Source organism: Aotus nancymaae, unplaced genomic scaffold (genome assembly GCF_030222135.1).
Source record: "Aotus nancymaae isolate 86718 unplaced genomic scaffold, 86718_ANA_hifiasm-v0.15.2.pri h1tg000064l_1, whole genome shotgun sequence".
Classification (NCBI taxonomy): Eukaryota; Metazoa; Chordata; class Mammalia; order Primates; family Aotidae; genus Aotus; species Aotus nancymaae.
The window spans coordinates 28684987-28702343 of record NW_026988479.1 but is presented as its reverse complement, the minus strand read 5'-3'; the positions used below and the strand labels follow the sequence as shown (position 1 = coordinate 28702343).

Genomic DNA, 17357 nt, shown 5'->3' with positions numbered 1-17357 from the left:
CGTGTGTGCTAGGGAACCCTAAGAGACTTGTGGGGCCCTTCACCACTCATGAAAGGTGGTGGGGGGCAGTGAAGAGAAGGGAGCTCTGGCTTCCTCATCCTTGCTCCAATGGTCAGCTCTGCTTTTTATCTATTTCACATATTGGATTCCCCTCAAGAGTTACCTTTTATAAGGAGCCTTCTGGCTGAAAAATAGATGTTTGAAAGCACTTTGGTAGTATATTGTGATGTGAGGTTTTCTGCTCTTTTGGGCATTGTTTTGTTCTTTAAATCTCCACAGTACTTTTGTAACATCTTTACACCATGCAAATAGTGCAGACAGGCTTAGGATTCTTTTCTCTGTTTTGCAGATGGAAAAACCTAGGCTTAGGGAGATTAAATGACTAACTTAAAATAATAGATTATATAGTAGATTAATGGCAGGGCATAGAACCCAGCCAGGTCTTGTGGACCTCAAAGGTAAGATTATTTAATATAATCAATACAAACTTGGGTAAACATCTGACAAATATGACTTATACTCCCCCCCATAGATGGTGCTAAGGTGTTTTTTTCTTTTCCCTTTCTCCTCCTTCTTACTCATTTTCTTCCTTCTTATCCATCTTCTTTCCTTTCCTCCCTCCTACCTTTCCTCCTTTCATTCTTCTCTTTATTCTTCCTTCTTCATAATTAGTCCACAGGTTTAACTGTTCCTACTCAAACGGCACAACCATCATTAGAAAGGAAGTTGCTTCATTTGACATGCAACTAATTCCTCTGAAAGTCACTGAGTATTAAGATGTATTATTTTTAAAAAGAGGGAGCCCAGTGGTCAAGATATTGGTCTCTGGCCTCAGGCCAGACCTGGTTTAAAAGCTAGGCTTTCCTAATACCAACTATGAGCCTGGGCAAGGTACCTGACCTCTGTGGTCCTCAGTTCCTGATCTGTGGAGTGAAAATAACAATAGTACCTGCCTCACGGGCTACTGTGAGAACTACATTAGTTAACGCATGTAAAACAATTAGCATAGTGCACGGTTCATACTGTCGGCAAGCTAAAAAATGATATTTGTGAGAGTAATGCCTAGTTGAAGGTTAACAGGTTTCTATACTACAAGATATTTCTGTTTTCAATTTGCTATTTAATATTATCTGAAAAAGAAGCATGCATTATAGAGCATTTTGAAATTCACTTGACAATATAACCCTTCTTTACATATAGAATGTTCCAGGGTAAGTGGTTTAAAAATTATAAAACACTGCTTTAAAATTCCAAGGTTATCATACAAGATAGAAAAAAAAAAGCAAGATGAATCTGTGTAAGCCAGATTTATGTGGCTTAGAAGATACTTTAATTTTTAAGGATAGTGGTCCTTCAAAGCTGGCATTATAGCACTACTGTTAAATTGAAATCTCTGAAAAATATTGTATAGCCTGGCTTATATGCTAAGTACTTTCATATCAAAAGCTAGTAGAAAAGTTAGAAGTTGTAAACAAACCTATTTTATTTCTAACCATTTTGTAGGGAGATAAAACATAATATTGCCAGGGTCAGTGGGCTGAGTCATGCTCAGCCTCATGCCTATGCCTCATGTAAGCTAGTAGACTAAGAAATGTGGTTCTACAGTATAATGAAAAGAAAGCTGGCAAAGATTTTTGAAGAGACATTGCACTTTGGAGATAAGAGCAAATTTCCCTTTCTTTGGGAAATGGTTGGATTATTATACAGCACTTTGATTTTCTACTGAGGATATGCAGGAACTTTGATTCTATCTGAAAGTAAATCAGAGTTAGTAGTTGGTAAAGATTGGGGCCCACCAGTCAGGAGAGGATTTAAACAATTCTGACAGTGAGAGGTCTTCTCCTGGGGCCAGTTATAATTTTTGATCTCCTGTTTTCCATCTGCCTCTAAAGATTCTTTGAATGTAGAAAATGAATCTAGATGATAGATCAGATTTTTTAAGTGGATAAAGTCTTAAAAGGAGATGATCATAGAACTGAAAATTCAATTGATCTACGTTGCACAGTCATCAAATCAAATTCAGACATTGGTATCTTCAGGCTGCCTCTGAAACCACAGTCCCTTACCTCAAAAAATAAGATCCTTTATAATCAATTTTTAAAGACTAAGTTGTCTATGGTGACCAGGGTAACTAGCCGACTCCCAAGCACTCTTATTTTCCTTCTGTGGTGTAGAGATGTTGGTGGAAAGTGGCCATCTAGCTAGCAACGACATTTCCCAGCTTGTTTTGCCTCTGGTTGAGCCAAGTAACTGGGTTCTGGCCAATGGAATTCAACAGAAGTGATGTGCATCTTTTCTAGGCTGATGCCCCCAAAATCTCCAGCAGAGTTCCCATTTTCTTTCATTCCTATCTGTTAGCTGGATGTTGAAATCCAGAGGGACTCCAATAGACAGTGGAGGGTTCATGAGCCTGAGTCTTAGCCATAACCCTCAGCCAAAAAAGTGGTCACTGAACGAACAAGAAATAAGATTCTTTTGCATTAAACTTCTGAGATTTCAGAGTTTATCTGTTACAGCACCTAGGGTTATCTAAATTAACACCTTAAAATATTTTAAGTTAATAGGTTTATGTGTAACTTTATCTGAGTTCTGCTTGAGGTGTTATTTTATTAAATTTGTAGATATTTTTTCCCTTACTTATTGGCAGATCTGTGGAAATACGGGCTAGTGCAGTGTGCTCTCTGATTGCCCAGAAACATTCGATAAGGTGCCCACTCATGTAATAAGCAATTGTGCTCACTCTGTGTCAGTATATTCTAGGCACTGTGAATATAATAAAAACACAAATATGGTCCTTGTTTTTAGAGAGCTGGCATTTTGGAACATTCAGGAGGTACAGGAGTATGAAGAAAATACATACCAGACCGGGGTTTGATAAACTTTATCGTAAAGGGCGAGAGAGTAGATATCTTTGGCTTTGTGGATCATGCAATCTGTGTTGCCACTACTTGTCTCTGTTGTTATAATGCAGAGGCAGATATAGATAATATGTAAACAAATAAGCACAGCTATGTTCCAGAAAAACTTCATGGACACTGACATTTTAATCTCATATAATTTGCACATGTCACAAAATAGTCTTCTTTTGATTTAAGGCAACCATTTAAAAATGTAAATGTAACTATTAGCTCATGGGCTGTACAAACATAGCTGATGGGATGAATTTGGCCAGTAGGAGGAGTTCACCAACCTCAATCTAGATCAATCAACCAACAAAAATATATTAGAAGGAATAAGCACCATGAAAAGTAAAAATAAAAAGAAAATTGTGACTGTGTGCGGGGTGGGTGGCAGTGACTTTAAAAATGCTTGGTCAAGGATGTCCTTTCCAAGGTGGCTTCACTTGGACTGAGACCTGAATGACAAGGAGACACACACCACATGAAACTACAGTGATAGAAAATGCCAGATAAAGGAACAGCATATGCAAGACTTGAGCAAAGTGTAAAGTTATGCTCGAGGAATGCAAAGATGATAGTGTAACTGCAGAGAAACGAGTTCCAGAAAGAGGAGTGAGGGCTGATGCCACAAGTAAGCAGCTTCAAGGGCTCTGAGAACCAAGTTGTATATTTACTGGCAACAGGAAGGCAGTCAAAGTGTTAAGGAAAGGAACCATATGACCTGTTATATATTTGAAAATTATTGTTCTAGCTCTTGTGGTGGAAAAGTAGCCTTGTAAAGGGACAAGAACATAGCAGGACTCATGACTGGTAAGGAGGCTAGGGCATGGTATGTGGAAGGTGACCTGGGCTCTGGGTTCAGCAGTAGAAATGGAGAGAGGTGGTGGGGTTGAGGCTACATCTGAGATGCTATATCTATATCTGTTGCTATAACGTGATTCAGTATGTTCAAAATTGGGTATAAGCATTTAAAGCAAAACTTCCAAAAAGCATATGGGATGGGAAGCTATAAATTCTTTGGGACTTTAGAAGATTACTTTTGATATCAGCAGGACTTGTGCCCCTTTAGTCTTGGTTCCTGCCCAGTCTTTTCATTCTAGTTATACACAGGGTCAGAAGTGGAGATAACAAACTTGGGGCAGGGCAGGGCCACTCAAATCAAATTGAAATGAGAAGTAGTTGCCTTCACCCATTCTAAAAATTGCTATAGGAACAATGGTGATGGGCAAAGATGGTTAAATCAATAATACCAATTCTCTGATGAAAAATGTAAGAGAATTTTCCCTAATCTTCTCCATTGGGCAGACATTTATTATAATTTGTGATTCTACCAGATTTTGACAAGATATTTTATTCTGCTAGAGACCATAAATCAGTACCCCATAGTGAAGTGGTATCTCTAAATGGGATTTCCTAAGGACCCTGTTTTAGTAGAGCGAGTACCCATCCTGGTATCTGAAGCCCCTAAACTTGATGATGAATGGATGCTTAGAATACACACATTTCAGTGGGATGTCAAATTGTATCCAGGCAACTAGAGGATGTATTGGCACATGAGTGAACAGGACATAAGCCTGAAGATCAGGAGAGTTTCTATGAGGCCCTAAATCTGGAAGAAACTGCTCCTTTTAATTATACACAATCAGGTAAGGCCATGTAATGTTCACTGAAACCAGTACAACTAGGTCACTCCTGAAAATCAGAGAAATTACTTTGCTAGGAGGCTGATTGAGCAAAAAGCCCCAAGCCACAGATGTGAGGAATTGATTTTCTCAAAGGCAGATCCCCCGTAAACAAAGGATGTTTAAGCCCACATTCTAAGAAAAGATTTAGTGATTGGGAAGGTAAGTTTAAAAACAGCCCTGGGATCTGAAAACTAAAGCACAACCATTTGCTCGTGGATTTTAAGGTACTCTGTTATTTCTCTTTGCTGATTTATCCATTCCACAGGCTTACACAGCCTGACTCGCCCACATGCAATGCTGATGTAAAATCCCTGTATCCTATAGAAAGGAGTTTAAAAGTGCAAACAAGCAAACAAACACGGGCTGAATGTCCACTACTTGCCAGGTGCTACTTTTCTGAATCCCTTACTATGGGCAATGCGTAACAGTCATTGTCTTATTCAATCCTGACAGCGATCCTTGGAGGCAAAGGAGTATCACCGTTTTAGAGATGATGTAATGACATTCAGGGAGGCTAAATAATTTGTTCAAGGTCATGTGCTTAGTAAAGACTAAAGTACAGACTTAAAATCTTGGCATGTCTGCCTCTAAAGCCCAAGCTCCTAACCAATCTGTCAGTGTTTCTTTTTCTGTAAATTATATTATATTATATTATATTATATTTCTTTTACTTCCAACTTCTTTCCTTGGTAGTTGCGAATGATTCTTAATCAAACGCTTCAGAGCACCAACCAGAAAATCTGCAGGTTGGAAAGGAGGATTCAAGAGAGTACAGATTCCTAGGCTTCATCTCTATTCTCCAGAAGCAGAGTACCCAGGTGCCAGGACCCAGGAATCTGCATTTTAAATAAGGTCTCCCAGTACTTCTTCTATTTGCTGAAGCTTGAGAACCATTAATCTTGCTACAGTGCCTCCACTTCAAGAGCAAGTCTTGAAGAGATAAAAAGTCTCCCAACAGTCTCTGTGCAATAATTAGGGTCAATTCAAAGGGCTGGGATCTTTGGTCCTGGGAGTAACAACTGAGGAATTTCATACCAAAGGACAGTTTGTCAATTGACAAAGGCCTCAGTGGAAACTCTACTTTCACAGAGGAAGTCAAAGTCCAGCCAGGAGAGGAACAATATGAGTAGGAGAGGATGGTAAAAATGCCACAGATGGCACTGACATTAAGGTGCCAGAGTTGAAAGGAATTAGAGTTTGCACAGCCCTGCATCTCTCACTTATCTTAGAGACCCAGAGAGGCAATGAGACGTGCTGAAAGCCACACAGCTGGATAATGACAGGAATGGGGTAGAAGTCTCTGGCTTCTGTTCTTACTTGTTGCACCCCCACTATATCCCCAATAGATCCTGTCTACCGCTAATGTGTAGAAAATAATCCGGCTATATTTTAAGCTAATCCACTACCCTAGAGTTGGGGAAAACAGTTCAACATCCATATTTTAATTATGGCAAACATATAACTGCTCACATATAATGTAGAAATGCCAATTTGTTCCATCCAGGAAATAGCAATATATATACACATATACATATATATATATATATATATATATATATATATATATATATTTTTTTTTTTTTTTTTCCTGAGGGCAAGAGGCCATTCTGAGGATTCCAAAAATCAGCCCAGGTCTACTGTCAACAATTTTCTATCTAGGAGCAAAAGGCTTGCCTGCTCCAGGCCTTACACAAAAACGCTACAAAATCTACATTTTCATCTTCAAGGCAGGGGGTGATACCATCAATTCTCAGAATCTGAAAGGAAGGGGCTGGGCACAGTGGCTCATGCCTGTAATCCCTGCACTTTGGGAGACCAAAACCTGAGCCCAGGAATTGACATTATAGCAAACTCCACTGCACTCCAACCTGGGCAATAGAGTGAGACCTTGCCTCAAAAAAAAAAAAAAAAAAAAAAAAAAAAAAAAAAGAATCTGAAAGGAAGTTGGCCTGGGGAAGTAGTCACATATTTGATGTTCCATCCAGGGGCAATATACTAGCAGCAGCTGCTAAATGCTTTGAAACAAATAAACAAGCCACCACAGTGTTTTCCAGATTTCAGCCATGTGCTACCTCTTCAACGTTTACCATAGCTGTTAATAACCACTATCATAGGTAACATTCACTGAACAGTGATCAAGTACTAATGCAGATATGATCTGTGCCCATTTTACAGATGTGGAAATTGAGGGTTATAAGAGCTAAGTGACCTAGCAGATGTCTTCTACAGCAGCAGAAATAAGAAGAACAGGGACAACAAAAATGAACTCAGACTTGGACTCTTTCTAGATAAGTATCATTCTCAGGGGTTTTTGACCTCAGAAAGAGTGTCCATGTACAGCCACCATGCCAAAAGTTTGCTGAAAAGTGGATATGCTCTCAGTGGCTACATTCATAGCCAAATAGGATGCCCTTGCTTGTTGCCTGGTGCAAGTTAAGGCAGGCTACTGTAGCTGATTACTGAAGGAGGAGATCTCCCAGTAGGAAATGGGAGATGGGGTCCGGAAGGCTGTGGTTGGTGAGAATATGTGATGATAGAAGAAGGGTCAGAGAGATGTAACATTGCTGGTTTTGAAGATGGAGAAGGATCAGTAACGTGGGAGCCAAGGAATATATGTGGCCTTTAAGAAGTCAGAAAAAGCAAAGAAACAAATTCTCCTCTGGAGCCTCCAGGAAGAAACATGTCCTTGCCAACACTTTGATTTTAGTCCATGAAATTCAAGTTAGACTTCTGACCTACAGAATTGTGAGATGATAAATCCGTGTTGTTTTAAGCCACTGTTTGTGGTAATTTGTTATGGTAGCAGTAGGCAACTATCATAGCCTTAATCAATGAGATGAGGTAAGATTGGTTATGAGGTAGAAGACGCAGTTCTAGATACAAGAGCAGAGAAGATGGATTTAGGGCAGGTGAGGACAGAGAGTGTACGAAGAGAACTTTAAAGTAGAACTTTCTGCAGTGATGGAAATGTTCTACATTAGTGCTGCCTAATGTGGTAGCCACTAGCCACACGTAGCCACTAGTCACATGAGGAACTGACTTTTAAATTGTAATTAATTTAAAATTCAACTTAAATAGCCACATGTAGCTAGTGACAAGGGTATTTGACAGCAGAGGCATAGAGAGCATTAAGTCTGAGAGATTAAGACTTTCAATGGGCCAGGGCCAGTACTTAGAACTTCTGACACTCTTAGATCATTTAATCTTCTCAATGACCCTATGAGGTTGGCATGGTTAGGGTGATCCCCACTTATCAGATAAGAGAATTAAGGAACAAAGAGCTCAAATAGATTATCCAGAATCCCAGACTAGTAAATGATGAAGCAAGGATTCTGTGTTGAGGATTCCAGAGCCAGCACTGTGATCCAGGGCACGCTACCAGCTTTATGCCATGCTGTATGATGTCTCCCAGTCATTATCCTATGCCACCAAAAGGAATTAGAAATGTGATGAAGGCCATGAGCAGAGAAGTAGAAGATTTCTTGAGGCATAACAAGAAAGGCCAGAGAAGGCTTCCCTGGGGGATGACATTTACTTAAAGTGTAGAAGGCTGAGGAGGGATTGGCTAGGCAAGAGGAGGGAGAGGAGGGGAGGGAGTCCCAGGCAGAGGAGACATGTGTGAAGGCTTAGTGATGAGAAAGAACATGATGTATTCAGGGAGGTGAAAGACAAATAGAATGACTGGAATGGAGAAATGAAGGAAGTATCAACGGTTCAGGTTGAAGAAATTGGCAGAGACCAGAGCACATAGGTTCTGGTAGAATTTGAAATGTTATTCTAAGGATTTGAATGCTATTCTAAGACTTTTCATATGCAAACATATTATATGTTATATATACATACATAAACATATATATTTTTCACCCTTTTGTATAAATAATACAGTGGATGTGATCAAGTATAGATTAGGAAAAGATGGGTAACCTCATCAATAATCATCATTCTCAAGTTCTTAGTTCAGAATCCCTCAGGAATAGCAGTGACATTTTGTGCAGATCAATTACTTTATGTTTTAGAAGTGCTTTCCTCTACCTTGGAATTTCACAAGCATTCTGGGACAAATTTAGAGATTTTCTGCAGATGAGTGAATGGATTCTCAGAGGAAGAACCAGACTTGCTCAATGTCCCAGCTGGTTGGTGACAGAGCCAAGTCTAAAGTCTGTGTTTGAGTTTCTTCAAAGATCCAGTCCAGAAAAGGTAGACTCACAGGCCCTCAGCTCTGGCCAGAGTCCCTGCTCAGCCCTCTCCTCTCTGCAGAATGGAAGTAAAGGTGTCCCTTACCTTTCGGATGCCGTCATGTTTCATTTCAATCACGTGGAGTGTGTAGTTGGTGCGGCGTCCTTTCTCATTAAACTGCACATTTCCTGTCAAACCTTCAAATCGCACCTGGAAAACAAAACCAAGTGGTAAGCAGTGAACTCAGAAGATGTAATTTATGTGTGTTTGCTTTTTCCACTGAAATAGAAATTCAGAACCCAAGAATGTTCCATGGGATGAGGTCTTTGAGTATTTTGCTAACACTCTTCATTCCATGCCTGTAGCAAAGGATGCATTAGAGACCTTTCTCCTAATTGTTTGTACCTATTTCTTTAGGCAAATACTAACAAGGGGCCAGAGTGCATACTAATATGAAATGTCTGCACCGTCCCTAATCAAACGCCTCCCATCACATGACCACCATGACCAGTGCCCTTCTCACATACACATCTGAAGATGAAGTAAGTGTGGTGGGCCTGCAAAGGAAATGAACTGGCGCACCATCACCAATGAGTCAGAAGACCCAGGACAAGAAGCCAGCTTTATGAGTAAAGTCTTAACCTATGCTTGGAGATGGCTTCCTAATTCTTTTGAGAATTTCTTCTTAGAGGCAGCAAACCACCTGGTTATGGATGCACCTATGCAACAACCCTGCATGACCTGCATATGTACCCCAGAACCTAAAGTAAAATAAAAAAAAAAAAAGAATTTCTTCTTCTTTATTCCTGAGTCCAGGGAATAAAATACTTGATATTCAAAAGACTTGGATTTAACCCCAGCTTACTCCTTAATAGCCAAGTGCCCATGCAATTTAGCTCTCTAAGCTTTCAGTTTCCAAAATCTCTGCCCCCACTTTTTCTTTTTTTATCTTAAATGATAACGGATGATGTGAAAGTGGTGTGAAAACTTTAAAGCACCTGGGGAGAACCCATTATGTTCAGACAAGAGAATGCAAGGTGTTAAAGAAATCTCAGTTGGTTAAAATAAGATTATATTGGAATCCTCAAATATGCCACATGAGACTTCTCCACAAATGGGTCAAATCGAACTTTCATGGCCTTCTGTCTTCAAGTTCATATCAAAAGTCAAATAGTCACCATGGAGATCCAAGAGCTTTACGGCTGAGCTTGCTGCTCTGTAAGTGACAGATAATGTCATCCAAGACCACTCAAACTGAGGCTGAGTCTAGCTGTGTATCATCAGCTCAGATACAAGCAACCACATTCCCTAATAGTGAACCACCATGTGTCCTCAGATCCCTCCTGCCTAAGGCCAGTGAGGTGAGTGTCTACCTGTTACAAATACAAATCCAACCCTGTGACCCAGCACTGCTTATTTTTCCCCCTTCAAATAGCTTAAAAGGAAGCTTTGCAGAGTTTTATAACTTTTTTCTGACAGTGGCTAGCTCCTCTGTTGTTGGAAGGAATAAGAAGAACTGGGGGTTGTGTGTGTTTGAGAGTGAGAGAGAAAGAGAATGCCTGTGTGTGTGTGTGTGTGTGTGTGTGTGTGTGCGCGTGCATGCATGTGTGTGTGTGTTCCTGTTTGGAGGCTGACCCTCTTGTCACCTTCTGGTTTGAAGTCTCAGTGAGGAGGTCATGACAGGCCCAGAGCACTGAGCAAATTTTATAACAAGCTTTGCTTTCTTAGATGAAATCTGGAGAAATCCCCAGCTCCATAAATGTCTGGGCTATCTTTGCTTTTCAGAGAGAAAACAAAGTACAGCTTCTACTACAGTGAATAAAAGAGAGGAGCAATTTGTGTCCATCAGCAACTTCACCTTCTTGTCACCTCAGTAATCTCTTACCCATCTTTAGTGTTCCCTTATTTCCAGCTCCAGATAGTTTGGTGGGTATGTGACTCATTCCAAAGAAGCAGACTGGGATAGATGTGCAGATGACTGAATGGTAGACTGATTTGCCCAAACTGAAAGTGTCACTAATAATCCAAATAGGCATCTACTTTTTTGCCCCAGTCTCAAGTTTCATACTAATAATCAACATGGGATATTAGTATGGCACAGTACATAATCTATGACTAAGTTTCTCATTTGTTTAATGGAACCAGTTAGAGTTCATTATGTCTTAAGGTTGTTCTAAGGATTAAATGAGATATTTTTTGATCAATGCTTGGTGCATGGTAAGTATTCAACAAATGCCAGCTGTTATTATTGTTGCTAATGGTGATATTCAATACTAACATTACTTTCTAAACACTTCATGTTTATGACACACTTGCACACATATTATTTCAACTCTAGTCACAGGAACCCCCTGAAGTATGCCATTTAGAGATTATGATCTTTATTTACATGGGAGATGCCAAACTCTGGGCGGTAAAGTGATATACTCAAGTCTTATGACTAACAAGTGGCAGAGGCAAGTCTAAAATCTGGAGCTTCTGATAACTTCTGATGTTTTCACTAATGGTACCAAGTGTTCTCTGAAACACAGGCCCACGCTATTGTGGTAGGATTCAGGAAGACAACACAAAAATGTGCAATGTAGTGTTTTCTACCTGCTTTCTGCCATTGCTGCTGGGCACTTCCCAGGGCATGCTCTGCCCATTCTAACTGTATGACCACAGGTTCCTTGCTCAGCCTATCTGTTTCTTGGTTTCCTCCTCCAGGAAGTACTTAGCATATTGTCTGGGACATAAGTGTTCAAAGCATAGTTTATATTATTTAGATGATAAGAATGATGATAATAATGATTACTACTACAGTGGTGTGTAGAGTGGGTAATTATGAAAAATAAAATCTAAAATTGGGGCCTTGGGGCTGGTAGGTTGTTTCAGAGTAGGAGACTCTTTCAGAAGAAAGAATGATCATGTCGCTGTCACTTTACTGCCTTCCTCAGTTTCTACTAAGGTCAAGGGTCCTACCTGCACAGTTCTAGTGACCTGAGAGCATCTTGCACTGTCACAGTGATCTTACAAGAAGCTGCTTATTTCATGTTCATGGAAACCCAGTGAATAGCCAGAGCAGAGGTTATTTTGCCTGTTTCACAGATGAGATTGTTGAGACTCAGAGCTGATGGTGCTTGACTCCAGGATTCACAGTAAGGTCACTGAGAGATCAAGGGTAACTGAAGGGCTCTTACTGTCTATTTGGGGAAGCCAAGTCTTACATGCACTGAGATAAATCAAAGTATCAGAGAATGGGAAAGAGACATCCCAGAAACACCATTCCATGACAGCAGAACAAGGAGAGTTCAAGAGGATGGCTCAGCCTCAAACCATTTGTCAAGGAGCATAAAGACTCAGAGTCAGAGGAAGAAGCTTCTTAGAAATGTGTATCTTGAAACTGCTGTCCCCATCCATCAGGTCTGAGCTCTGGGATCTGGGCACTTATCCCCCTCTCCCCCCGCCCGAGGGTGACTGAGGTCAGACTGATGGAGCCCAGGCACTTCTCCCTGGTTCCTACTCCTGGAACTCCTGTCGCCATCCTGGCGCCCTCAACTCCCTTCATGGAAGATGGAGAATTAACCTTGGGCTTCCCGTAAAGGGTACTGGGTGCCAGCTCAGAATCTGCTGCTAGTGAGAGGCTGAAGCCTACATTTCCTTTCCGGCTTGGTGCTGGGAGAATGCTTGTTAATGTCCTATTATTTGAGCTACGTTGAAGAAAAAAATTAATCAGTTACACTTGTTAAGCACAGTAAAGACTTTTTTCAGGATCGTAGTGGTAGGTATAGAGACCCCTGCAATGGGGTCTTGCAGTGGGGAGAGAGATTGGGCTCAACTCCGAATAGAGCAGGGGCCGATGGGAAAGTATAGCCAAGGAGCAGGGTGGGGGTCAGTGGATAGGAAATTACTAACAGCAAGCATCGGGGTTAACAGGAAATCTGGATAAAATGGCCTAAGAGGATTCTTGCTGAAGATGGACCAGGATGATCCAACATCTCCTAGGGGATGGTGGAGGCTGTAGAAGATGATCACGGCGAAGGGGGTGGACGTGGTGGACAGGGTTCTTGCTAAACTGACTTAGCAAGTTCTTTGCTAAAACTGGATTTTACAAGAATTGCACAGATGGGCCTAGGAGGAGGTTCAGAAGCCTGACCAAAGTTCGGCCAAGCAAAGGATCTTTGTCAGATGTCAACACTGACTTCTTTCCCCTGCCCTAATTGGATCCTGAAAGGCATACCTGAAGGAAACAGCCAAGTAGTCACACTGGACGCAGGGATTCTGTAACCCTTTGTAACCCCTTTGCAGTTGCCTTCAGGTGGATTGTGCCTCCTGGATGCTCACTGTTTGTGAGACTTGTAGGCGAGGTCCTTGCTGGTCACATCCTAGCTACTCTGGCTACGGCAAATCTCAGAACCCTTCTAAGCTTCACTTTCCTACCTGAGTCATGGGAAGAATAATCTTGGCTCTGACTGTCTCATACAGCTTCCCTGAAGTTCAAAAGAACACAAGCATGATGCTTTCTTAAAATTGTGAGCCCTGCAACAAGCCAGTGAGGGAGGCAGCGTTAGGAGGATTATGTCTGTTTAGCAGATGGGAAAATCCAGGTCTGGAAAAGGTGAGCAATTAGTCCAAGATCTCCCAGATAATGCTGGGTGGAGCCACAGTTGAACCCAGTCCTTCTATTCCTAACACCCTAACAGGCCAGTGTGACACCTGCAAGTCCTTGCTTGTACCTTCACTCTACCTCATCTCACGCTGGGTATCACTGACATCCCCATCCAGAACCTCCAAAACCCGATTTACTCCAGGTTCAAATTTACCCTTCCTTTAAGGGTTATGTTACCTCCATCTCAGTTTGCTTGGAACATGATATAGTTTTGATATTTGTCCCCTCCAAGTTTCATGTTAAAATATGACCCTGAAGGTTGGAGGTGGTGCCTGGTAGGAGGTGTTTGCGTCATGGGGGTGGAACTCTCATGAACGGCTTGGTGCCCTCCCCATGGTAATAAATAAGTTCTCACTCAGTTATGAGAGCTGGTTGTTTAAAAGAGCCTGGCACCTCCTCCCCTCTCTCTCTCACTCCCTCTCTTACCATGGGACATACTGTCTTTTCCTTTACCCTCTGCCATGATTGGAAACTTCCTGAGGCCCTCATCAAAAATAGATGCTGGCAGTATGCTTCATGTACAGCCTAAAAAGCTGTGAGCTAAAATGAAACTTTTTTCTTTATCCATTGGTATTTCTTTATAACAATGCACAAGGACTAACACAGGACAGTTTCGGTCCTCTTGTTCTGGAATGATTGATAGTAGCTCTTCCTTTCACTCCTAAGTGTTCCCATTTGGATGACAGATTTTGGGTAATAAAGTGGTCACCCTATTTAGAGGCCAGTCATACTCCTACAGAAAGCTTTGCTGATGTCTGTATTCCTCAGTGATAGCAGTCTGCTCTGACCATCCACAGCACCATAAGCCCACCTGTGTTAGCCTTTAAAGGCAGGACTGTGTCTTAAAACCCCATTGTCCAACCAACCCCGGGCCCCATCTAGCAAAGTTCTGAGCATACCTTCACTTCCATATGCTTGATTGTTGGCTGGCAGTTTGCGAAAACAAAGACTAAGAGGGATGATTACTATTACTATTTAGGGCAGGTATTCTAAACTTGAAGTCCTGGGGTGAGTTCTAGAAGTATCTATGTTCTCCCTACTCCTGGTCATGCAGAAATTATGTTTGTACATGTATGCATTTTTCTAAGGAAAAGAGTCTACAGATATCTTTTTAAAAATCATATCCTCAAATTTCTATGATGTCCCTAATGTTGAGAGCCCGACTTGGGGAGTTGGGTCTACTCTCCCATCCAGAAGGCGACATATGCTGCCTCTGTCCTGGAGCACTGAGGGACTCCAGGATGTGGGTTCATTAATATTCGGAATGGCTCCCTAGATGGCAGGCAGGGGGTAGGCAGGCAGCTGATTATCTTCATTCTGCTGCTAGAGAAATTACAGCAAGGTGAGGGGAGTGGGTGTGCACAGATATTACCCAAGGCCATGTGCTTCTGGGGCTGGGCCATAGCTCTTGTGTCTTTCCTGTTTGGCTCTGTCCTTGAGGCTTCAGAGCAGTTAAGCATACAGAGGAAGGCATCATGTAAATGTGGGTTGGAGTCCCAATTTTACCACTAGCTAGCTGTATAACGTAGGAACTTAGGGAAGTTTATAACTTCTCTGAAGCTCAGTTTCTCCAATTAAAAAGCACAGTTAATAAAACTACCTATCTCGGGTGTTATGTGCTATATCAAAGATTCAATGAGATAATATGTGTAAATGTTTACAGCCTTGTACATGCTAAGCCTTTAACACACGATACATATTATTACTATTATTTTCAGAATTTAACTCCCTAGCATGCTTGCCCTCCAGGTAGGCTGTGCTGGGTCTCTTGGCCTAACTTATACACATCCCCACTCTAATACAAGCTAAACCACAGGTCCTCTCCCACTATGTGACCCGAAGTCCAGAGGTGAAGGCAGTAGAGACCTGAGCCTCCAAGCCTCAGGTTCCAAAGACTGGATACCATCAGGATTTACACAGCTCCCAATGACATGGATATTTCAAGAGATGGATCTAGAAAAAACCATTGCTGAATGGTAGCCATGACTATTTATGGAAGGCTTCAGAGGTCAAAGCTTATAAGCAAGGGCCCCTGGGCCCATAGCACAGACCTGGCCTGGGGAAGAGGAGCCCTGGACTGGGATCTGGTCCAGCCTCTGCCACTAAGCTGCAGTATGACCATGGATGAGTCACTGCCCACTCTGGGTCTGCTGTTTCATTCAAAGTGCTGTTTCAAGTGAAGAAAAAGGAAAGTCAGTAATCTCTAAGGTGTCTTTTTTCATTCTAGGTGCTTAACAAAGATTGGAAAAAGAATCAATTTGAACTTCTGATCTTAGGATCAGAATGTTCTGACTTGTTTATTTGCTTTGTTTTTGTGGGATAGTTGTTCCTCTCTTTTTCTCCACAGACACTGCAAGGAGTTTTCTTGAGGGCAAGCCTTGCTTTCTTTTATTGTCCTTAGCGCTTGACCCCAGGTCAGGGCACACAGCAGGTTTTCAAAGAATGGCTGATGAAGGGCAGGCACACACATATCTTGGCTCCAAGACAAAACAAAAGAGGTCATTATTCTTTTGACTATGGCAACTGCTTTCTTTCAAACCCCACTGAGGGCAGAAGCAGAGTGCTAAGTATACACTACAACCAGAAGGACGTGGGTTAGACCACAGGAGAAAACGTTAGACTCTTTGAATTTTCAGAGCCAGATGAGATTTGAGGTCGTTGCTCCACCCCCTTCATTTTCATGGGGAAGGAAAAGGAAGGCAGCAGGAGACCTAAGTGAATGTTTCAAGGTCATCCAGAGAGCTAGGGGCCCAGCTGAAAGTGGAGTCCAGCTGAAAGTGGAGTCCAGCTCTCCTGCCTCCCAGTTCAGAGCCCTTCCTGCCACACTGAATTGCCTCCCATGCTTCATCACAGTCATGGTGGCGTCAGACTATCCTTTCAGGATGTCATTAAGATGGAAAAGGCAAGGGAGTTGGAAGGGTTGTGAAGCTGAGGGCAAGTCTCTGGGACCTTTTGAAACCAGCCTCACATTGCAAACAGAATCTGTCTCGACTGTGGAGTCTGGAAGAGCATTTTAAATAAGCTGGGGTGGCGGTGGGGGGGAGGAAAGGGAGGCGCAGGTGCTGTCCATTTGGCAATTTTTTCCCTGTAAGCTGTTTGGTGTCTGCTGTTGCTGCCTAGTGACTTGGGAGCCACCCTGTACAGGGACCAGGGGAGGGCAGAAATGGCAGCTGGAGGTCCTCCTTAGTATGTTCCACCTGTCGCTAGCAGAAATCCTGCTTAGCTTCATTCCAAAGGACAGACCTACATATTCTCTTCTACAGAAAGGCACTCATCAGGGCTGAGGAACAGCTGGTGAGGTTCCTTTTGTGTCTCTTTCTCCAGGTTGTGAAAATTGCTAGAGCTGTGCACGTGTGGTTGGCAAACAAGTGGGAATAGTTGTACATTTTGCTCTACATTTCTCTCTCATTCAGAAATGCTCCTCTTCTCCCTGAGGAGCACAAATTCATCTTCTGCTGAATGTCATCTTAAAAGTACAGCCTGTCTTAAGAGAGTCAACTCCCTTTGTTTGGGAGGGTGGGTCCTGAGGGACATTTGTGCCAAATAATCTTGCTGTGGCTGGCTTGCCATTGCAGCCAATGCTTTGTTGCAGCAAGCACAGCTGTCCTCTCCCAGTCCCTTTGGAAATACAGCTTCTCTCTCAGGAGGCATCAGAACGAAAATAAAGTGCTGTTCCTTAGTAGTTTGAGAATCACAGCCTGGACTTGATGTGCCTCTAGATATCTCCAGGAGCCCAAAGAGCAATGAAGCTGAGGGCAAGCCCCCAGAATCTTTCAAACCAGGCATGTTAAATATACACCCACATGTACCACTGTCTCATCCTGCTTCCACAGCAGACATACCGCTCATTGAATATTTATACTTCTCTCTGTTGTATCTGGATTCAACCTCAGAATGTTTTGCATAGCCAATTGATTGGAGTGGGCATGGCCATTTTCTATCCCTGCC

The 17357-nt window shown here is 42.1% G+C and overlaps 1 protein-coding gene across 4 annotated transcripts in view; it reads right to left on the bottom strand.

The window, feature by feature from the left end:
• GRIA1 (glutamate ionotropic receptor AMPA type subunit 1) overlaps positions 1 to 17357 on the bottom strand; it is a 320067-nt gene that overhangs the window by 106586 nt on the left and 196124 nt on the right. For all 4 annotated transcript variants that reach the window (XM_064366541.1, XM_012460388.3, XM_012459679.3 and 1 more), the window contains exon 8: positions 8867 to 8971. In XM_064366541.1, coding sequence (XP_064222611.1) covers positions 8867 to 8971 — 105 coding nt within the window. The remainder of the gene's footprint in view (positions 1 to 8866; positions 8972 to 17357) is intronic.